The 23,701-nt window shown below is 42.9% G+C and overlaps 1 protein-coding gene across 1 annotated transcript in view; it reads left to right on the plus strand.

Annotated features, from left to right (window-relative positions):
- Positions 1-23,701, plus strand: part of LOC123491367 (beta/gamma crystallin domain-containing protein 1-like) — a 51,437-nt gene that overhangs the window by 26,813 nt on the left and 923 nt on the right. Inside the window, exons 3-19 of the mRNA XM_045221871.1 lie at positions 7,398-7,445; positions 12,214-12,332; positions 14,620-14,845; positions 16,278-16,417; positions 17,263-17,389; positions 17,533-17,568; positions 17,670-17,809; positions 17,889-18,015; positions 19,865-20,016; positions 20,822-20,948; positions 21,141-21,176; positions 21,312-21,424; positions 21,691-21,820; positions 22,230-22,369; positions 22,625-22,748; positions 22,891-23,049; positions 23,441-23,600. Of these exons, the coding sequence (XP_045077806.1) occupies positions 7,398-7,445; positions 12,214-12,332; positions 14,620-14,845; positions 16,278-16,417; positions 17,263-17,389; positions 17,533-17,568; positions 17,670-17,809; positions 17,889-18,015; positions 19,865-20,016; positions 20,822-20,948; positions 21,141-21,176; positions 21,312-21,424; positions 21,691-21,820; positions 22,230-22,369; positions 22,625-22,748; positions 22,891-23,049; positions 23,441-23,600 (2,104 nt within the window). The remainder of the gene's footprint in view (positions 1-7,397; positions 7,446-12,213; positions 12,333-14,619; positions 14,846-16,277; positions 16,418-17,262; positions 17,390-17,532; positions 17,569-17,669; positions 17,810-17,888; positions 18,016-19,864; positions 20,017-20,821; positions 20,949-21,140; positions 21,177-21,311; positions 21,425-21,690; positions 21,821-22,229; positions 22,370-22,624; positions 22,749-22,890; positions 23,050-23,440; positions 23,601-23,701) is intronic.

A 23,701-nucleotide genomic window follows, 5' to 3' on the forward strand; every position in this document is an offset into this window, starting at 1 on the left:
AATCTGTAATTTCGATTAAGACATTAATGAGCGAGCTAGGACGGACGTAGTCAGCACTTTTGAAATGTACAGCGACCGAATTCAGAACATAGGCCCTGTACACCAAGTCAGAACCGTAGGATAAATAAAGGTGGCATATAAGCAGACAATGAAAGCTCTTACAACAGTCGATGATTACATTTCTCTAAAACAGGCTATAGGCTACTTGTGCACCACCAAGTCAGAACAGTAGGCTAAGTTATGAGGGGGAAAGGGACCTAATGATTAGGGTGAGGCACATGGGCTACTAACAGCTTACTACACAACATACACTTAGTATTACTTTCTTAGCTACGGTATACATATCTCCCTGGCATATGACATCATTTATGCAGCAGCATACAAGATCATTTTTGGACTCACTTTGTTGTGCTGTGCTCATTTGAACAGGAAGGTGGCGCGGCGGTCCTTCTTGTGGGCAAATTTTGTCATCAAACTTTTATCAAAGTCTGTCATTCTCTGGATTTATGGTGCTTTCAAGACAACTGGGAACTCAGAAAAAAACAGGGTTGAATAATGACGTCAGTGATCTTCAGCTCGGAGCTCTAGAAGAGGCGTGAGTTCCTGACTTGGAATTCCAAACTAGATGACCATTCAAAACTTATTTTCCCAGTCTGAGATTTCCCAGTTCGAAGTTTCCAGTTGTTTTGAACGCGGCAGAAGTTATGCTGGATTGACAGCATGGCCAATGTATTCAACCTTTTCTGGCCCATGGTGTGTTGTGAGTGAATGTTTATCCTTTTAAGCTTAAAAAAGAGACCCTTAAACCCAGACTTGGACCACAAACCCTCTCAACTGAATTGCAGGCTAGTGATTGCTTTGCAAAGCTTGCAGTTAGCCACTGATTCCTTCCAAACCATTCATTGTTGAATTTGCTATTTCCAACTTGTTGTGTACTGTTTATGTCCAATGGCCGATGAGCACCGATACGTTTTATCTATAATTTCTCTTCATATGACAAGGATTGAAAAGGATTTGCTAGTAGATTGTCAACTTCATTCATGATGATGACTGCTTGTCTAGCTTGCTAGCTAAGATTTTGAAAGTATGATGTTGACATGATCAGTCCAATCAAAGCTACGGTAGGTATAACGTCATTTGACGTCATTTTATCTGTGGCCAATGACCTTGAGCCTTCTTGGATGGGCACTTCTAATGTAAATCTATGAAAGCACCAAAGGGGCTTGAATTTTCTAACTCTTCCCGTAGATTTTGCGGTGACATAGTGTCCCCATGAGTGACAGAACACTGAGCCAATCACTGCGCAACTAGAGAACATTACCAACCCCTACGCTCTGTATTTTCCGCTGGCTGCCCCACCACCACAGAAAGCACTGAGCTTGGCTGAAACACCTGCATTTTGGAGCTGCCTTACTCAAGAAAGCAAAAAAGAGAATATGTTTGTATGCAGCATTATTAACTCAATTATATATATTTTTTACATGATATGTGACACATATTAATGCCAAAATAACATGCAAAACAGGCAACATTTGTATTTATTTATTTACATATATACATAAATATATACATATACACAGTACCAGTCAAAAGTTTGGACACACCTACTCATTCCAGGGTTTTCTTTATTTTTACTATTTTCTACATTGTAGAATAATAGTGAAGACATCAAAACTATGAAATAACACGTATGGAATCATGTAGTAACCAAAAAAGTGTTAAACAAATCAAAATATATTTTAGATTCTTCAAAGTAGCCACCCTTTGCCTTGATGACAGCTTTGCACACTCTTGGCATTCTCTCAACCAGCTTCATGAGGTAGTCACCTGGAATGCATTTCAATTAACAGGTGTGCCTTGTTAAAAGTTAATTTGTGGAATCTCTTTCCTTCTTAATGCGTTTGAGCCAATCAGTTGTGTTGTGACAAGGTAGGGGTGGTATACAGATAGTCCTATTTGGTAAAAGACCAAGTCCATATTAAGAACAGCTCAAATTAGCAAAGAGAAACGACAGTCCATCATTACTTTATGTATGTATGTATATATATATATATGTATGTATGTATGTATGTATGTATGTATAGTTGAAGTAGGAAGTTTACATACACTTAGGTTGGAGTCATTAAAACTCGTTTTTCAACCACTCCACAAATTTCTTGTTAACAAACTGTCGTTTTGGCAAGTCGGTTAGGACATCTACTTTGTGCATGACACAAGTAACTTTTCCAACAATTGTTTACAGACAGATTATTTAACTTATAATTCACTGTATCACAATTCCAGTGGGTCAGAAGTTTACATACACTAAGTTGACTGTGCCTTTAAACAGCTTGGAAAATTCCAGAAAATGATGTTATGGCTTTAGAAGCTTCTGATAGGCTAATTGACATAATTTGAGTCAATTGGAGGTGTACCTGTCGATGTATTTTAAGGCCTACCTTCAAACTCAGTGCCTCTTTGCTTGACATCATGGGAAAATCAAAAGAAATCAGCCAAGAACTCAGAAAAATAATTGTAGACCACCACAAGTCTGGTTCATCCTTGGGAGCTATTTCCAAATGCCTGAAGGTACCACGTTCATCTGTACAAACAATAGTATGCAAGTATAAACACCACGGGACCATGCAGCCGTCATACTGCTCAGGAAGGAGACGCGTTCTGTCTCCTAGAGATGAACGTACTTTGGTGCGAAAAGTGCAAATCAATCCCTGTTAAGATGCTGGAGGAAACAGGTACAAAAGTATCTATATCCACAGTAAAACGAGTCCTATATCGACATAACCTGAAAGGCCGCTCAGCAAGGAAGAAGCAACTGCTCCAAAACCGCCATAAAAAAGCCAGACTATGGTTTGCAACTGCACATGGGGACAAAGATCATACTTTTTGGAGAAATGTCCTCTGGTCTGATGAAACAAAAATAGAACTGTTTGGCCATAATGACCATCGTTATGTTTGGAGGAAAAAGGGGGTGGCTTGCAAGCCAAAGAACACCATCCCAACCGTGAGGCATGGGGGTGGCAGCATCATGCTGTGGGGGTGATTTGCTGTAGGAGGGACTGGTGCACTTCACAAAATAGATGGCATCATGAGGAAGGAAAATATGTGGATATATTGAAGCAACATCTCAAGACATCATTCAGGAAGTTAAAGCTTGGTCGCAAATAGGTCTTCCAAATGGACAATGACCCCAAGCATACTTCCAATGTTGTGGCAAAATGGCTTAAGGACAACAAAGTCAAGGTATTGGAGTGGCCATCAAAAAGCCCTGACCTCAATCCTATAGAAAATGTGTGAGCAGAACTGAAAATGCATGTGCGAGCATGGAGGCCTACAACCTGACTCAGTTACACCAGCTCTGTCAGGAGGAATGGGCCAAAATTCACCCAACTTATTGTGGGAAGCTTGTGGAAGGCTACCCGAAACGTTTGACCCAAGTTAAACCATTTAAAGGCAATGCTATCAAATACTAATTGAGTGTATGTTAACTTCTGACCCACTGGGAATGTGATGAAAGAAATAAAAGCTGAAATAAATAATTCTCTCTACTATTATTCTGACATTTCACATTGTTAAAATAAAGTGGTGATCCTAACTGACCTAGACAGGGAATTTTTACTAGGATTAAATGTCAGGAATTGTGAAAACCTGAGTTTAAATGTATTTGGCTAAGGTGTATGTAAACTTCCGACTTCAACTGTATGTATATGTATGTATATATACACTGCTCAAAAAAATAAAGGGAACACTTAAACAACACAATGTAACTCCAAGTCAATCACACTTCTGTGAAATCAAACTGTCCACTTAGGAAGCAACACTGATTGACAATAAATGTCACATGCTGTTGTGCAAATGGAATAGACAACAGGTGGAAATTATAGGCAATTAGCAAGACACCCCCAATAAAGGACTGGTTTTGCAGGTGGTGACCACAGACCACTTCTCAGTTCCTATGCTTCCTGGCTGATGTTTTGGTCACTTTTGAATGCTGGCGGTGCTTTCACTCTAGTGGTAGCATGAGACGGAGTCTACAACCCACACAAGTGGCTCAGGTAGTGCAGCTCATCCAGGATGGCACATCAATGCGAGCTGTGGCAAGAAGGTTTGCTGTGTCTGTCAGCGTAGTGTCCAGAGCATGGAGGCGCTACCAGGAGACAGGCAAGTACATCAGGAGACGTGGAGGAGGCCGTAGGAGGGCAACAAACCATCAGCAGGACTGCTACCTCCGCCTTTGTGCAAGGAGGAGCAGGAGGAGCACTGCCAGAGCCCTGCAAAATGACCTCCAGCAGGCCATAAATGTGCATGTGTCTGCTCAAATGGTCAGAAACATACTCCATGTGGGTGGTATGAGGGCCCGTCGTCCACAGGTGGGGGTTGTGCTTACAGCCCAACACCGTGCAGGACGTTTGGCATTTGCCAGAGAACACCAAGATTGGCAAATTCGCCACTGGCGCCCTGTGCTCTTCACAGATGAAAGCAGGTACACACTGAGCACATGACAGACGTGACAGAGTCTGGAGACGCCGTGGAGAACGTTCTGCTGCCTGCAACATCCTCCAGCATGACCAGTTTGGCGGTGGGTCAGTCATGGTGTGGGGTGGCATTTCTTTGGGGGGCCGCACAGCCCTCCATGTGCTCGCCAGAGGTAGCCTGACTGCCATTAGGTACCGAGATGAGATCCTCAGACCCCTTGTGAGACCATATGGTGGTGCGGTTGGCCCTGGGTTCCTCCTAATGCAAGACAATGCTAGACCTCATGTGGCTGGAGTGTGTCAGCAGTTCCTGCAAGAGGAAGGCATTGATGCTATGGACTGGCCCGCCCGTTCCCCAGACCTGAATCCAATTGAGCACATCTGGGAAATCATGTCTCGCTCCATCCACCAACGCCACGTTGCACCACAGACTGTCCAGGAGTTGGCGGATGCTTTAGTCCAGGTCTGGGAGGAGATCCCTCAGGAGACCATCCGCCACCTCATCAGGAGCATGCCCAGGCGTTGTAGGGAGGTCATACAGGTACGTGGAGGCCACACATACTACTGAGCCTCATTTTGACTTGTTTTAAGGACATTACATCAAAGTTGGATCAGCCTGTAGTGTGGTTTTCCACTTTAATTTTGAGGGTGACTCCAAATCCAGACCTCCATGGGTTGATAAATTTGATTTCCATTGATAATTTTTGTGTGATTTTGTTGTCAGCACATTCAACTATGTAAAGAAAAAAGTATTTAATAAGATTATTTCATTCATTCAGATCTAGGATGTGTTATTTTAGTGTTCCCTTTATTATTTTGAGCAGTGTATATTGTCATTCGCAATGGATGTTAAAAAAACACTTTCCTACATTTCGTCGGAGCAGGCCAGATACTTAAATGCGTGCTCAGGTGCACGTGCTCCCTCAATATTGTCAGGACAGAAACCAGACACATGCTCATTGCTCACATGGAGCACTCCAAACAAAAGACAATGAAAAAATTGACAAATCTCGTAAATGATGGTTATGAAATAAACCAAAACTTGTTTCTCACAAGTTGATAGATTAATTATTAATGACTAATTATTACACCCTGAAACTGTGTATAATGTGTTAGAAATGTGTGAGTGTAGGACCAGTAAAGGCTATGGCATTGAGCCACTATTTAGCAATGTGAGTAAGAGTTAGGCCAGACAACAAAGACAACTGAGAAACTAAGATAAAGAGGCCTCCCAATTTAGGGAGGGGAGAAACTGTTATGAAAACATGGTGCAGAATATTGTGAGAACGGCAATAACTGAGTAATGCAGGGAGTAGGGTATGTATGTGTGTATATGTGTGTGTGTGTGTGTGTGTGTGAACTGATGGTCAGTAGAGCAGTTTTAGAGTGGAAAACTACAGCCCGCCTACAGAGGGGAGGGATTTTTTTGTATGACGTATGAGTATAAAAGATGGACTCTGAAATTGTGATGGCAGAATTCTCAATGAATAAATATCTCTGACTATGCAGACCGGGACTCTGGCCGTTACTTAAATCCCAAAAGACTTACAACCTTTTGGGAGACGCACAGAGACACTAAAATAGTTTGTTAAATAATTCACGTAACACAAGTGTAGCAGGTTGTGAACTCTGCAAACAACGTTTCCACTCCGAGAATGAGAACGGTAAACGACTGTAATAAATAAATGCATTAACAGAAATTAATGTAACCAAATGATGGGGATGAACTGTTAATTTACTACTGGTGACATATGTAATGGGGAATTTATAAAAACAAACAATTCACACAATGAAACAATGAATGCGCAGGAATTGACGGGAGACCGTAGAGCCATTCTGGAGAGAGACTTGCCTATGTCTTCGCCACACACCACTCTCCTTCTTCTTGGCTCAACATTTTAAATTATACTCAGACACATTATCTTCACACATACTGTATTTTAGATGCTAATCGAAGTGTGATTTCTGTCATTCTGAGCACTGTGGGTGGATGCCCTAATGGGTTATGCACCCAGTGCATATGGGTCCGGTAAATTTCTTAAATGGCCGGCAAATTAATATCATCGCGGTCAAGTTGTCCGGCGCCGCATTTTCCTAAGGGAACCCTGACACACACACGCACACAAACACACACACTCTACCTGTCCACCCAGAAAGGTGAAGGACTATAAACCACAGTGTGGACACATTCTATCGCATTCCAACTAAATGCCACCAGTCCCCCAAGTACATGTCTTAGAGAAACAGGTGTAACCAAGGAATGCCAAGGTCTGGTGAGAGGAGAACAAATGACAAAAGATTGTGTCTTTCTCTCTGGAAGATCTGTGAGGTTGTTGTGCTGTCAGAATGGCCGCTCCCGGGTCCTTGTCTTCCTCAGAACCAGTTCTCCTAGATGGGGTGTTAATCAGAAGTAATGCTGAGATTGTTAGGCATGTGCTGAAATAAAGGGAAACAGATGCACGCACACACACACACACACACACACACACACACACACACACACACACACACACAGTAGTTCGTTTTTTTGTCTGTCTCATACATCGTTCCTCTCAAGGTGAAGTTCATGTTTGCATTCACTCAGGTCTACAATTGTGCATGGAGCCCCAGGGGTTGACAGGGAGGCTGGGGGTTGTGGGTTTGACATTTCTGTAGTTGTTTGGGTACTATTGCTGCAGTAGTTTAGATATTTTGAGTTTTGGTATGTTAACTATTCAGATTTGAATTCAAGACAAGTTAAACATGACATACTGTAGAAAGTCTAGTGATGCAATGTTCTTTTTTTGTTTTTACATTTGACATTTTAGTCACTTAGCTGAAGCTCTTATCCAGAGCGACTTAGTTAGCGCATTTATCTTAAAAGATAGCTAGTGGTTTGATAAAGTATGAAATTACTAAATGGCTGTTTTCTCTGTGTGTCTGCAGCTCACCAAGGAGAAAGAACATGGAAAGCTCAACCCTCGGCCAGGAAAGGTGAGTGTCTGTCTGACTGTGAAATAACTACAGGAATCACTCACCTCTGTCCCTCACCTCTGTCCCTCACCTATCGTCTTTGTCCTACAGTATACAATATGTCCTACAGTAAAGATCCCATTGCAACCTTTTTTTAGATGTAATGAGAGATGACTGCTCACCAAGTTAGCCTTATCAAAAATGGTTTATTTTGCCAGCCGAATTGAACTATGGAGGTCTCCACATAACATCCTTGAACAGATTTTTTTCAACCCATGGAGGATTAATGATGATAATTCAAAATGAATTAATGGCTTCACACTTCAAAGTTGCCAAAGGCGAGTAATTAAGGATGGGGAGAGCATTGTAAAGCTGAGGAAATGAGATTAGTATGATCCTATTCAGATTCACTCAGCCAAACATCACTCTCTATCTAGGCTGTTGAACATTTGGAACTGTGTGGAATTGGAAATATGTCACGCCTTCAAAAAAAAAAGACAATTTCTGTTTTTTCCAATGCACACTCAGTGGTTTGGAGATGCCAAGTTCATTCACTATAGTCCTAACATACTACAGAGCAGGGGTTCACAACCTAAGGGTTGCAACCCCAGCATGGGGCCGCCAAAGCTTCCAGAGCTTGATTTGAGAAAAGAAATAAATAATTGTGGCGTACTTGATGGGCATGTTTTCATTTCATTGTTGGTAACAGTTTCAGTCTCTTATTATTAGTCATTCACAATTATTTCCGCTTTGGCAAAAGTTACGTCCATGCCTTGCCAATGCCTTTGTTCTCCTCTCAACAATCCCATTCTTAAACAATTAATGTGGTATTTCAACACTGAGTAACACTAGCTACAGTGGGGAGAACAAGTATTTGATACACTGCCGATTTTGCAGGTTTTCCTACTTACAAAGCATGTAGAGGTCTGTCATTTTTATCATAGGTACACTTCAACTGTGAGAGACGGAATCTAAAACAAAAATCCAGAAAATCACATTGTATGATTTTTAAGTAATTAATTTGCATTTTATTGCATGACGTAAGTATTTGATCACCTACCAACCAGTAAGAATTCCGGCTCTCACAGACCTGTTAGTTTTTCTTTAAGAAGCCCTCCTGTTCTCCACTCATTACCTGTATTAACTGCACCTGTTTGAACTCGTTACCTGTATAAAAGACACTTGTCCACACACTCAATCAAACAGACTCCAACCTCTCCACAATGGCCAAGACCAGAGAGCTGTGTAAGGACATCAGGGATAAAATTGTAGACCTACACAAGGCTGTGATGGGCTACAGGACAATAGGCAAGCAGCTTGGTGAGAAGGCAACAACTGTTGGCGCAATTATTAGAAAATGGAAGAAGTTCAAGATGACGGTCAATCACCCTTGGTCTGGGGCTCCATGCAAGATCTCACCTCGTGGGGCATCAATGATCATGAGGAAGGTGAGGGATCAGCCCAGAACTACATGGCAGGACCTGGTCAATGACCCGAAGAGAGCTGGGACCACAGTCTGAAAGAAAACCATTAGTAACACACTACGGCGTCATGGATTAAAATCCTGCAGCACACGCAAGGTCCCCCTGCTCAAGCCAGCGCATGTCCAGGCCCGTCTGAAGTTTGCCAATGACCATCTGGATGATCCAGAGGAGGAATGGGAGAAGGTCATGTGGTCTGATGAGACAAAAATAGAGCTTTTTGGTCTAAACTCCACTCGCCGTGTTTGGAGGAAGAAGAAGGATGAGTACAACCCCAAGAACACCATCCCAACCGTGAAGCATGGAGGTGGAAACATCATTCTTTGGGGATGCTTTTCTGCAAAGGGGACAGGACGACTGCACCGTATTGAGGGGAGGATGGATGGGGCCATGTATCGCCAGATCTTGGCCAACAACCTTCTTCCCTCAGTAAGAGCATTGAAGATGGGTCGTGGCTGGGTCTTCCAGCATGACAACGACCCGAAACACACAGCCAGAGCAACTAAGGAGTGGCTCCGTTAGAAGCATCTCAAGGTCCTGGAGTGGCCTAGCCAGTCTCCAGACCTGAACCCAATAGAAAATCTTTGGAGGGAGCTGAAAGTCGGTATTGCCCAGTGACAGCCCCGAAACCTGAAGGATCTGGAGAAGGTCTGTATGGAGGAGTGGGCCAAAATCCCTGCTGCAGTGTGTGCAAACCTGGTCAAGACCTACAGGAAACGTACGATCTCTGTAATTGCAAACAAAGGTTTCTGTGCCAAATATTAAGTTCTGCTTTTCTGATGTATCAAATACTTATGTCATGCAATAAAACGCAAAAGAATTACTTAAAAATCATACAATGTGATTTTCTGGATTCTGTCTCTCACAGTTGAAGTGTACCTATGATAAAAATTACAGACCTCTACGTGCTTTGTAAGTAGGAAAACCTGCAAAATCGGCAGTGTATCAAATACCGTATTTTCCACACTATAAGGCGCACTTAAAAGCCTTTAATTTTCTCAAAAAACAACTTATAATCCGGAGCACCTTATATATGGATCAATTGCTTAATTGGTTGATCCATACTGGTTGTACACGGCACTCAAGGCGCTCTGTCAAAATGTTTCAGTATGAAAAACCAATAAAAACTATGTAATAATAATGAAATGTTTCAGTACGACTGGTAAACTACAAAGCCGCACCGCTTGCAGCATTACGACTACCGTAGTCAGTAAACACCGGTACTGTGCTTACTCACAGTCCCACACCACTTGTGTGTGTATAAAGACCCCAAAATGGCACCTTTCAAGAGACACGCTTACGACGCAGAGTTCAAGCTCAAGGCTGTCGGTCACGCAGTAGAATATGGGAATAGAGCAGCAGCGAGAGAATTCAACATTAATGAATCAATGGTACGGAAGTGGAGGAAGCAAGAAGATGACCTGCGCCAAGTAAAGAAGACTAAACAGAGTTTCCGAGGGAACAAAGCGAGATGGCCACAGTTAGAGGACAAACTCGAACAGTGGGTTGTTGAACAGAGAGCAGCAAGTAGAAGCGTCTCTACAGTCACTATACGAATGAAGGCAACAGCGCTAGCACGGGACATGATCATCGATGAATTTCGAGGCGGTCCTTCTTGGTGCTTTCGTTTTATGAAAATACGTAATCCCTCCATCCGCACACGAACTACCGTCTCGCAGCAACTGCCAAAAGATTACCAAGAAAAGCTGGTCACTTTCCGCGCATACTGCAAAAAGAAGATCACTGAAAAGAAGATCTGGCCAGAGCACATCACCAACATGGACGAGGTTCCACTCACCTTTGATATTCCCGTGAACCGCACTGTGGAGAAAACGGGGACCAGTACGGTGTCTGTACGCACCACAGGGAATGATAAGTCATCCTTCACTGTAGTTCTCGCCTGCCAGGCTAATGGCCAGAAACTTCCACCCATGGTTATTTTCAAGAGGAAGACCTTGCCAAAAGAAAACTTTGTGGACGGGGAATAACATGGACGAGGTTCCACTCACCTTTGATATTCCCGTGAACCGCACTGTGGAGAAAACAGGGACCAGTACGGTGTCTGTACGCACCACAGGGAATGATAAGTCATCCTTCACTGTAGTTCTCGCCTGCCAGGCTAATGGCCAGAAACTTCCACCCATGGTTATTTTCAAGAGGAAGACCTTGCCAAAAGAAAACTTTGTGGACGGGGAATGAACTGAAAAAGTGAGCTTTACGTGTTATACGTAACTGAACAATGTTGAGTTATGCACTAACGTTTGATTTAGTGGTATCAGACTGTTTCTTTTACTACATGTTTACTGAATCAGGGAAAAGTTCCCCTCCACGTTTGGGAGAAGAGTGAGCAAGGCTGGGAGATATTGTTAATATGCACATTAACGTTTGAACAACGTTAGCATGGGAGTGAACGGAGTTGTCAGAACGCTTAATAAAGTTTGACTTTATCTGACTGTTTTGTTGACATTCCCTTTAGCACAGCTCCATCTAGTGGATGCATAACGCAACCCCAGTCAAACGTTTGACTGCAGTATCTTCTATTCTATGCGCCTTATAATCCGGTGCGCCCTATATATGAAAACAGTTCTAAAATAGGCCATTCATTGAAGGTGCGCCTTATAATCCGGTGCGCCTTATAGTGCGGAAAATACGGTACTTGTTCTCCCCGCCATCAAGATGGAGATTATGAAACTAGCTAAATGTCAAGCTTGCTCCTGCATACAACCAAATTGCTCCTCTCTCAACTGTACCATTCTATCTCAGCTCTGTCATGGCTTACTTGGCATTTAGGGCTGACAGTTTCTGATTACAGAGTCTACCTGTGATACACAATAGCATACCTTACCTGAACTTTCATGTGGTTAACAACACAAAGCACTGTCTAAGTTGCATCTTTCTTTTTGCTGTTTGCTGCCTCGACTGGTGTTGAAAAGAGATGGATAGAGTTAGCCTGGTCATTAGATCTATTTGTTCCTTTTAATACCCGGAAAGAAGTGGAGGGGGGGGGGGTTAACAAATGTGAGTGAAGGCGCAACCAAAAAATTACAATATTGAAAAGGTGCAATGCTCGCTCACCATTAAAAACATGTTATTTTATTTGAGCAACTATTACAAGCTTGACGTTTGAACCTTCATTCCCTTTTATAATGGCCTTCATCAGAACCTTTTAATGTACGTCAGAGATATTAGCTAAAGGACACACAGATCTAGCGTCCATGCTTGGATAGAGGATTGGGCATGGTATATGTACAGTATTAGTGTGCTGTTTAATTTGAGCATCTCTAATGAAATGGTGCTGTCTTTTCCAGATGTTCATCTTTAATCGGCCAGGGATGTGTGGCCAGCGGATTGAGGTGCAGAGTGATGTCATTGATGCCACACCCTGGCAACTACAGGAGACAATCTCTATCAGGGTTGTCAGAGGAGGGTAAGTGTTCACACACACAAAGTGCAAACGTGCCAGCCAACTCTCTGAACTAAAGCCTGAACACCATGACCCTGGTGCACCACAGACGCTAATCCATCAAATTATGATGAAGATAATTGCAGCATGAGCTCAACCAAGTACCTAGTACACACTATAATCCTTTAATTATTTCTGAGAGGGAATGTATTATTAATACTAGGAAGTAGAGCAAAGGCATGCAGTCCAACACCTGCACTGGGTGCGTGCACTGCAGAGGGAATGTTCTGAAGTCTCTCACAACCATCCCTTTCTCTTTGCTGCACTGAATTTTTTAGGAGATCTCTGGATAGGGATATTTGCATATCTGTCTACCTGTCTCTCCTTCTTGCTATAGTTTGCCTACTCTAAATATATACATATAAACAGTCTCTCACAACCTATTACTGTACACTCTTAGAATAAGGTGCCATCCAGAACCTAAAATGATTATTCGACTTTAGCCCATAGGAGAACCCTTTGAAGAACTGTTTTTTGTTCCAGGTAGAACCATTTTGTCTTCCATGTAGAATCCTTTCCACAGAGGTTTCTACATGGGACTAATTTTTTCTAACAGTGTAGGGTAGCATGGGGTCCAAAATGGGTCTGAACATGCTGACTCACCCATCCCTGGGGCTCCAGAACACTAAACAGTGATGTGGTGCCACCCCCTTCAACTGCCAAGCCTCACTGAGACACACCAGTGAATAATCATTAGGCTGCTTTCATTACCATCACACATCATCTGAAGGGTGACATCTGTCACTTGTTCGTTCGTTCTCTCTCTCTCTCTCTCTGTCTCTGTCTCTGTCTCTGTCTCTCTGTCTCTCTGTCTCTGTGTTTGTGTGTTTGTTTTTGTGTGTGTGAATGTTGACTTTCCCAAACTCTGTGTAGAATATGCAGCTAATGAGCCATGGGCTGGATTGGCATGACATGATTATTATTTATGGTGATAATTATTATTTATGTCACTTGTTTGTGTGTGTGAACTTGTGGTTTTCAGAACTCTCAGTGCAGTACAGAACATGTGGCACAGGGTGGTTTGGATTTACATCACTAATAAAAATGTTTGACTGAAAGAAGTCCAGAACTGTTATTTATCACTTATTCTGTCTGAACCCTCACTCTCCGTGGGATATGGTTATGAAAGAATCAGACAATTTTAGTTCCACGGATAAATTATTAGACTGTATTAGTGATTTAAATACTTGGATGACTCACAACTTCCTCCAGCTAAATCAAGACAAGGTGCTTATTGTTGGAGCCAAAGCACAGAGAGAGAATCTGGCCGCACATTTTAATTCACGGGCAATAAAGATAAAACACCAGGTAAAAAACCTAGGTGTTATTTTAGATTCTGAACTCAGTTTCGATTCACACATTAGGAATGTGACCAAAATAGCTTTTTACCACCTGAGGAACATTGCCAAGGTGCGGCTGTTTCTCTCTCAGGCTGATACAGAGAGACTCATCCATGCTTTTATTACAAGCAGGCTTGACTACTGTAATGCTCTCCTGTCTGGTCTACCCAAGAAAGCCATTGGTCAACTGCAAAACATACAATGCGAGCGGAACACTTGTTTAGGTGTCTTCACCTGTCTCCCTGTGAGTTTTAGAATTAATTTTCAGATTCTTCGATTGGTTTTTAAATCAATCCACGATTGTGCACCCCAATACATGTCAGACATGCTTTTAAGTTATGTACCCAGTAGGTCCCTCAGGTCCTCTGGCACTATCCCAAGGCCTAGGACCAAGAGGCAGGGAGAGGCAGCCTTTAGTTATTATGCCCTGTGGAACTGTGGGATTTTTAAAAGAGATCTTAAAACACACCTTTTAGCTTTGCTTCTCCTTAGGGTGCTTTTTAGTCTTATGTTTGTTGTGTAGTAAATATTTACTTTTTTCAATGTTTCTATTTATTTTATCCTGTAAAGCACATTGTGTTGCATTCCATGTCTGAAATGTGCTGTATAAATAAAGCTTGATTTGATGAATAAACATCTTGTGAACACTTTCATAACTGGATAGATATTTCTACTTTCACCCTTTCATATCTTGAATAGGGACACCAGTGCCATCCTCAGTGTGCTAGTGTAGAGCTCTACTAGTGTGTCCATCATTAGAGCAATGGTCAATCTATTCACCAGCTGTGCCTGTTTAACTCACTTTTAAAATAGGTCATGCATTGTTAAATTAATCTTGTTCAGACCATTGACCCTTGCTGTTCATTATCTGGACTTGTTATTAACCCCCGTCTTTCCATTCCTCTCTTCAGCTGGGTCTTGTACGAGAAGCCCAACTTCAAAGGGGAGAAGATAGCTCTGGACGAGGGGGACATAGAGCTCACCTATCCCTTCGACCCCCCTGAGGAGGAGGAGGAACAACAATCACAGCGGAATGGAGAGAACGGACAGAATGGACAGAAGGTGGGAGGAGAAGAAGTGGTGGCGGCCAAGCCGGACAGGAGGTTCATCATAGGATCAGTACGAAGAGCAGTCAGGGTAAGAAGAAGTCACAGATGACCCTTATGAAGACCTCGAGTGGCGCAGCGGTCTAAGGCACTGCATCTCAGTGCTTGAGGCGTCACTACAGACCCCCTGGTTCGATTCCAGGCTGTATCACAACCGGCCGTGTTTGGGAGTCCCATAGGGCGGCGCACAATTGGCCCAGCTTCATCCAGGTTTGGCCGGTGTAGGCCGTCATTGTAAATAAGAATTTGTTCTTAACTAACTTGCCTAGTTAAATAAAGGTTATAAAAATAAAAATAAATGATTAGCCATAGAGCATTGTTTCTCAAAGTGTGTGATGCAACCAGGCATTTTTTAGTAACTACTAAAGCCTAGGTTGTGGTTAGAAACATGGCTTTGTGTATTTGGTGGATCAGAAAAATTCCAAAGGCTTTAGGTGGATACCACTAGGCAAAAGTTTGGCAAGAGTTATGTCAATCTGATTAGGTGTGGTTCAATTGAAGTGCTCATTTGTTGAAGTGCCTTTTTTTCTCTTTTTTTTTTCAGGGGTTAGATCTGCTTTAAAATTGCAGATAGATTGTAACTTCTATCAATGTAATTGTCTGCATCACTTCCAATCCCACATATATATATTTTTGCAAATATATATACAGTACCAGTCAAAGGTTTGGACACACCTACTCATTCAAGGGTTTTTCTTTATTTTTACTATTTTCTACATTGTAGAATAATAGTGAAGACATCAAAACTATGAAATAACAGATATGGAATCATGTAGTAAACAAAAAAGTGTCCAAATATATTTTATACGGTTGAAGTCGGAAGTTTACATACACCTTAGCCAAATACATTAAACTCAGGTTTTCACAATTACTGACATTTAATCCTAGTAAAAATTCCCTGTCTTAGGTCAGTTAGGATCACCACCACATTTTCTATAGGATTGAGGTAAGGGCTTTTTGATGGCCACTCCAATACCTTGACTTTGTTGTCCTTAAGCCATTTTGTCACAACTTTGGAAGTATGGTTGGGGTCATTGTCCATTTGGAAGACCCATTTGCGACCAAGCTTTAACTTCCTGACTGATGTCTTGAGATGTTGCTTCAATATATCCACATAATTTTCCTTCCTCATGATGCCATCTATTTTGTGAAGTGCACCAGTACCTCCTGCAGCAAAGCACTTTATTCAGGGACACGTTATTCCATTGTTGTTAGTCACATGTCTGTGGAACTTGTTCAGTTTATGTCTCAGTTGTTGAATCTTGTTATGTTCATACAAATATTTACACATGTTAAGTTTGCTGAAAATAAATGCAGTTGAGTTTATATACGTATTATGGCACTCTTAAGGATTTCTGCCGTCCTCTCTGTTAGAGCCTGTGTCACAATTGCGCTGCTCTGTGAGACTATAGCACCCTCTAGTGTCAAAGTACCATACTTGTCATTTCTCTCTGCCGCAACAGGACTACAGTGTGCCAGAGATCAGTCTGTTCCCAGAGGAGAATGCAGAGGGGAAGAAGGTGATCTTCAGAGACACGTCAGATGACGCCAGGATATTCGGCTTCCCCATCAAAGCCAACTCCATCATCATCAACGCTGGACTGTGAGTAAATGTAGTCAGCTCTGCCAACTGCTTTTTAGTAGGCCACGTGGGGCATAAGGTTACATTTTATGAAAGTAAGATGATAAAATGTAGTATTTGTTCAAATAAATCGTCAAATTTAACCCCTGTAAGTCTAAGCGGTTGGGGGGCATATGGAATTGTTTTAAGATGGTCATACTATGGACCATTTGGCAAAACTACTATAGCCCAGGGAAACACATTGAGTAACACATTCATAAATGGCAAAAAAGACTAAAAGACAAAAATAATCAATCATAAGAAACAAGGTTTTGAAGTTTCTGTCCTATATCTAGGAGATATAAGAAAGCTCAGAAAATATTTGTAGTTTATTTACACATATTTAACCCCTTTTTTGTGTAGGCACAAAACTACCTTCATACTTCCAATAATTGTTTTAATCCGGTTACCTTCTGACGGAGTCCTGTGACACTTGTGGGGGTCGTAGAGCAAAATCTTCCCTTTCCATAGTGGTCATAATAGTTTTGTAGGTCAAACCATTCGGATGCTACATACGTTTTCGTAAGAAGACCGATTTTCGGGATGTCTCATGGTCTGACAAACACCGCTCTAGCTCTGCCAACTTTCACCGCAGATATCTCTAGCTTAAACTGACAGATTCTGATGGGTATTTTTTTGTTATGTAACTTAGATTGACGCACCAGTGCATCAATCGACTCTAGGTGGTTAACATTGTATTGGGTGAAAATAAGTTAAGCTCAATATTTAAGTATATTGGGTATTTTATCAGTGTAATAACATGGTTTTGTGAGGTCTGTCTTCTGTAATGATATCTCTGTTCTGATTGGATTGACTCTTCTCTTCAGATGGCTGGTGTATGCTCAGCCTTTCTTCCAGGGCGTACCACGTGTTCTGGAGGTCGGGGGGTTCCCCAACCCTGCAGCCTGGGGCGTGGAACAACCCTACGTGGGCTCAGTGCACCCTCTCAAAATCGTAAGATTATAATAGACAAATTGTAGAGAATGACCACAGCTAGAACAATGTACACCCCCATGGAAATAGCTTTAGTATAATTAATGTATTGCATTTATAGTTGATGTTCACTAAATGAAATTTCCCAAATGTTTTTTTGACAGGGTGAACCAAGAGTGGAGAAACCTGGTGAGCCCAAGGTAAGAATGAACAAACAAACGAACAAATGAATGATCAAACAAATGTCTTTATGAAGCTGATACCTCAGTGCAAAAGTTGTGCCTGCTGTTTTTCTTCCCAGCTGGTGCTCTATGACAAGCCCTACTTCACTGGGAAGAGCAGGGTAATCTACACCAACATGAGAGACTTCATGACCAGAATGGACAGACGGCAGACTGCCTTCATGTGCAGCGCTGGATCCATCAAAGTACAGGGAGGCTGGTGAGTAGACTGTGTGTGAGCGCGTGTGCATGCGTGTGTTACTTCATGTATCTCACCCTGTGTCTCCCTGTACTTCTAGCTGGGTGGGCTATGAGAAGGAGGGTTTCCGAGGCCACCAGTATCTGTTGGAGGAGGGAGAGTACCACGACTGGAGGGTGTGGGGGGGCTGCGATGCTGAGCTGCGCTCTGTCAGAGTCATACGAGCGGTGTGTGGGCCATACCATCACGTAACACCCCATCTCTATCAGGGCCTTGTATCATGTCCTAAATGGCATATACACTGAGTATACAACATATTAAGAATACCTGCTCTTTCCAGGTGAAAGCTATGATTCCTTATTGATGTCACTTGTTAATTCCATTTCAATCAGGGTAGATGAAGTTTGAGTGTGTCAAGAACTGCAACACAGCTGGGTTTTTCACACTGAACAGTTTCCCGTGTGTATCAAGAATGGTCCACCACCCAAAGGACATCCAGCCAACTTGACACAACTGTGGGAAGCATTGGAGTCAACATGGGCCAGCATCCCTGTGGAACGCTTTCGACACCTTGTAAAGTCCATGCCCTGACGAATTGAGGCTGTTCTGAGGGCAAAAGGGGGTGAAACTTAATATTAGGAAGGTGTTCCTAATGTTTGGTATATTCAGTGTGTATAATTTATACAGGTAACTGCCAAAATAAAGCAAACACCAACATACAGTGTCTTAATAGGGTGTTGGGCCACCACGAGCCAGAACAGCTTCAATGCACCTTGGCATAGATTCTACAAGTGTCTGGAACTCTATTGGAGGGATGCGACACCATTTTTCCACAAGGAATTCCATCATTTGGTGTTTTGTTGATGGAGGTGGAAAGCGCTGTCTCAGGCAGCGCTTCAGAATCACCCATAAGTGTTCATTTGGGTTGAGATCTGGTGACGGAGACAGCCGTGGCACAGGGGTTGTAGTAGCTTTCAGAAATCTGCATTTTCGTAACGCAGACCATCCAAAAATCTGTGTTTTAAACCATTTCACCTGCGTTTCATATTGAAAGTCAGTGTTTTTTGGCTTCAATAGAGTGATAAGGGGCGTGCAACACAAAATACATTAGTGCAACACATTCGGCAGAAAATCATCAGATGACAACAAAAGTGCAACACTATTTGGCTAGCAGCCACACATAAGTAAATTAACTCACAATGAAAATTCAAGGTCTTTTTCCAAAAACGATGCATGGCCATCTAATGTTTATCATAGAAAGAATGTAGCCAGCTACATTTCCTAATGTTTGTCGTTAATCTAGCATTTTAACTTGCTACCGGAGAAAAACTACACCAGAGGAAAGTACCGTAGAAAAGTAGGCTACACATCAGTCAGAGCGCTGTCTAGTGATCCAACGACGAGAGCAAATATATAGTGGAGAAGTGCAACTGAAGTACGGTATTAGACCTTTTACATTCAGGATTTGGAGGGAACCCTGACTGAAGCCGAGCAGAATGTACAATAAGAAGCATTTTAGATCTGCGTTTACAAAACGCAGCAAGATATTTTTGCTGCATTTGATCTTTCCTTTTCTGCGTGAAAAACGCAAATGCGACCCCTGTGGCATATGGTTTACATCATTTTTATGCTCATCAAACCATTCAACCATTGACCACTCGTGCGCTGTGGATGGGGGCATTGTCATCCTATGGAGGCATAGCCATGGTAGCCAAAATAATGGCCTGCCCAGCATTTTTATACATGACCCTAAGCATGATGGGATGTTAGCTGCTTTATTAACTCCGGAACCACACCTGGGTGGAAGCACCTGCTTTCAATATACTTTGTATCCCTCATTTACTGAAGTGTTTCCGTTATTTTGGCAGTTACCTTTATTACATGCAGATGGCACAGGGACGTAATTCACTCAAAAACAAATGTAGTTCCATTGAACTAGTCAGTGTGAAATACCTTTGTCCCTTTCCTGCTGGTTAAGTTTAGGATGTAGCTGATCCTAGATCTGTGCCTAAAGACAACTCCTACCTGGAACCACAGTATGTGACCTCTAATCCCTGACCCCTCTGTCCCCTGTAGGACCTGACAGAGCCCATGTTGGTAATGTATGCGCAGCCTGACGAGGAGGAGGTGGAGCAGGAGAACACCTTTGAGGTGACCGAGGCCATTCCTGACGTGGAGCTGTTTGGCTACCGTACCACCACGTGCTCCATCCACGTCCTCAGTGGAGCGTAAGTACAAATGCTTGTGACTAGCAGCATTATAGTCTAACATGGTGTAATCTAGTGTTTTATAGTAATGACTGATATCATTTTTTTGTGTCAGAGGTATTTGTTATTGGTATTTTATTAGGATCCCCATTAGCTGTTGCAAAAGCAGCAGCTACTTTTCCACATTAATAGACAAGAACAGCTCAAGGACAGAACTTATTCAAATAATAAGAATATAATCATAACTAGAGCCAATATACAGTAGATATGGCTCTGATAATAACTTGATACTGGCTGATACGTTGATAAGAATATGATCATATGGCCTCCCGAGTGGCGCAGCGGTCTAAGGCACTGCATCGCGGTGCTTGAGGCGTCACTACAGACCCGGGTTTGATCCCGGGCTGTATCACAACCGTCTGGGATCGGGAGTCCCATAGGGGCGGCGCACAAATGGCCCAACGTCGTACGGGTTAGGGGAGGGTTTGGCCGGGGGCTTTACTTGGCTCCTTGTGGCGGGCCGGGTGGCTGCAGGCTGACCTTGGTCGTCAGTTGAACAGTGTTTCCTCTGACACATTGGTGCGGCTGGCTTCCGGGTTAGCGGGCGGGTGTTAAGAAGCGCAGTTAGACGGGCCATGTTTCGGAGGACGCATGACTCGACCTTCACCTCCCGAGCCCGTTGGGGAGTTGCAGCGATGAGACAAGATCGAAATTGGGGAGAAAAGGGGGGTAATAAAAAATAACGTAAGTTCCCTCCAACAGTGAATGAAGGATGTTACAGAGTATTAGTGGAGGTTTGACGCAAAGTGATCACTGTTTCCTCCAGATGGATAGCCTACTCTCACGTGGACTTCTCTGGTGACCAGTATATCCTGGAGAAAGGTTTCTACAGTAACTCTGCTGACTGGGGCTCTTCAGACAACCACATCTGCTCTGTCCAGCCCATCTTACAGGTGAGTAGGCGTCTAGAGACTCTTTTCTATGGAGTTGACAGTGGAGAGACGGAAACAGACCGGCAAATGAACTGCAAGGAGAATACACACACTGTTTAGAAGCGTTTGCAGCCTGAGGAAAAATGGAAAGGATTGCTGATGTTTGACATTGTGATGTTTACTCAGTGCACCCGGTTCACTTGTCTGTTTCAGGCTCCAAGTGAAAACCAGGGCAGCGTCAGAAGTGTGGTGAGACATCTTGTAGAATCGTATATCCTTCTGCAGTCATGCTATTTCTTTTCACAATTCACTTGTACTATGTCTACAGTAAATGTGACAGATTTTTAACTCTCTTTCTTCCTTCGCTGTCCTTGTCTGTCTCAGGTGATGCTGTACACAGAGCCATATTTCCAGGGTGAATGCCATGTGTGTGACAAGAACCAGGAGTCCCTCTCTGATAAACTCATCGCCAAGTCCTGCAGAGTGGTGGGAGGAAGGTGGGACAGAACCAACACACACACAAACATGCATGCAGACACACACACACACACACACACCAAGTGTAGGAAGAATTTAGAATTAGGAAAGATGGAAGGATACACAGGCTTAGTGGAGCTGTAGAGGGATGGTATGGAGTAATGGAGGACCTAGAGATGAGCCAGCATATAATTATTACAATTAAAGGGGAGCTCACTGTACTGATGAGTGTGTGGAGTTAGTAAAGGAGGTTTAAATGGGTTTTGTGTGTTCCTCTGTGTTTCAGTTGGGTGGTGTACGAGGGCCGTGAGTTTTCAGGGAACCTGTACATCCTGTCAGAAGGAGACTACCCCAACTTCACCAGCATGGGCTGTCCTCCGAACTGTGTCATACTTTCACTGAAGACTGTCCCACTGGTAAGAACAATCCTCATATACTGGTCACACTCATATAGACTGGCTTATTCACCTTCCTCTCTCACCATCAAATTTTACTTAACTTTTTCTGTCTGTCTGTCTCTCACTCTATAGCTTTCTCCGTTTTATTTTCAATCACTTAATGAATCAATTTGTTGTTCATCATAGTATTTAGGTATATTTAGCTTAATGCCCCCAGCCCTCTCTCTTCCCCATACCATTACTCCTCCCAACCCCATACCCTGACCCACTGTAACACTGCTGCAGCCTATCCAACCTAATGTGTGTGTGTGCTTATATAGGAGGGGTTGGGAAAAAAGCAGAAGACAAATTTCCATCCCATATGGACTAATAAAGTATATCTTAATCTTAAACTTAATCTTAACACAGTCTCCCCCTGTTTCCCCAGGTATTCTCAGTGCCCTCCGTCTCACTGTTTGGTCTGGAGTGTTTGGAGGGCAGGGAGATCACAGTGGACACAGAGGTGGTCAATATGCTGGAGGAGGGCTACAACAACCATCTACTCTCTGTCAGAGTCAACCGAGGCTGGTGAGTGTGTGAGTGTGTTATTCTGAGAGTTGACATTATGTGCTCTTGTGTTTTTGACCTGACGAAGATCCTTTTCAGATCGAAACATTGTCAGTAAAGCGGTGAATTAGGAGCTTTAACAGTGTTCAGGCATTGTTGTTCTTTACTAGTATTCTTTATTACCCCAGCACCTATGTTTTTAAGGATGTGTGTATGAACACAAACTTTCCTCTTGTGTCACTCTCTCACCCTATGCCTCACTTGCTCTCTCTGCAGCTGGGTGATGTGTGAGCACAGTAACTACAGGGGACGGCAGTTCCTATTAGAACCCATTGAAATCACCAACTGGCCCAAATTCAGTCAGATTTTCACCATTGGCTCAATGTACCCAGTACGACAGGTTAGAATACCTTTGACTTCATTCACGTTGTTTGGGTTGGTGTATAATACAGTACTTCTACCCAATTCATATTTACTCTTTTTATTACTCATATTTATTTTATTTTGAATGATTTACATGTGCCTGTTTCCATTTCCTGCAGAGGCGGCACTTCTTCCGCATCAAGAGCAAGGAGCGAGGTCACTTCCTGTCCATCCAGGGCGGCGTAGAGGAAATTAAGTCGGGACGCGTGGTTGTGACCGAGCAGGTGGAGGGCATGAGCGACATCTGGTTCTACCAGGAGGGCCTCATCAAGAACAAGGTATTACTCACTAGGAATAAAGTTCCTCAACTTTTCCATTTCAATTATCTTTATTCATATGATCAGTTTCTTTCACCTTACTGAGGAACCCCTGGGACTCCCCCTCGGACCCCCTGGGTTCCCATGAGTTTCCCAACCCTGGTCAAAGATTAACATATACATACATTGACAGGCCTAAAATTCTGGGAATCTGTTTTTTTTCCCCATAGAAGTAAATATAGAGCATTTTTATATCTTCAGATGTTATTTCTCCTATTTATTTTACACTATATCATGTTTTGCATTTACCACATCTCCTATCCACATCTCCTAGATGTTTTGCTATTTGAGCACGCCAGATTTCTCAATTTCTTATGTCTCTTGCTCTCGTTCTCTGTCTCTCATTCTCTAGTTGGCTCCTGCTATGAGCCTGCAGGTGATGGGGAACGTGGAGGCGGGGGCTAAGGTGGTGCTGTGGTCAGAGACCCGGCAGCCTGTCCAGACCTGGTCAGCCCAGATGAGAGGCACCATCTGCAGCCTCACCTTCCCTGGCATGGTATTGGACATCAAGGGTGAGACACTACTCTCATTTTAGGAGTGAAATTATAGGAACTATATATACGATTTGTACTTTCATGCAATACTATGCACACTCAGCACCCCCCCCCCCCAA

The sequence above is a fragment of the Coregonus clupeaformis genome, chromosome 8, assembly GCF_020615455.1.
Source record: "Coregonus clupeaformis isolate EN_2021a chromosome 8, ASM2061545v1, whole genome shotgun sequence".
Taxonomy (NCBI): Eukaryota; Metazoa; Chordata; class Actinopteri; order Salmoniformes; family Salmonidae; genus Coregonus; species Coregonus clupeaformis.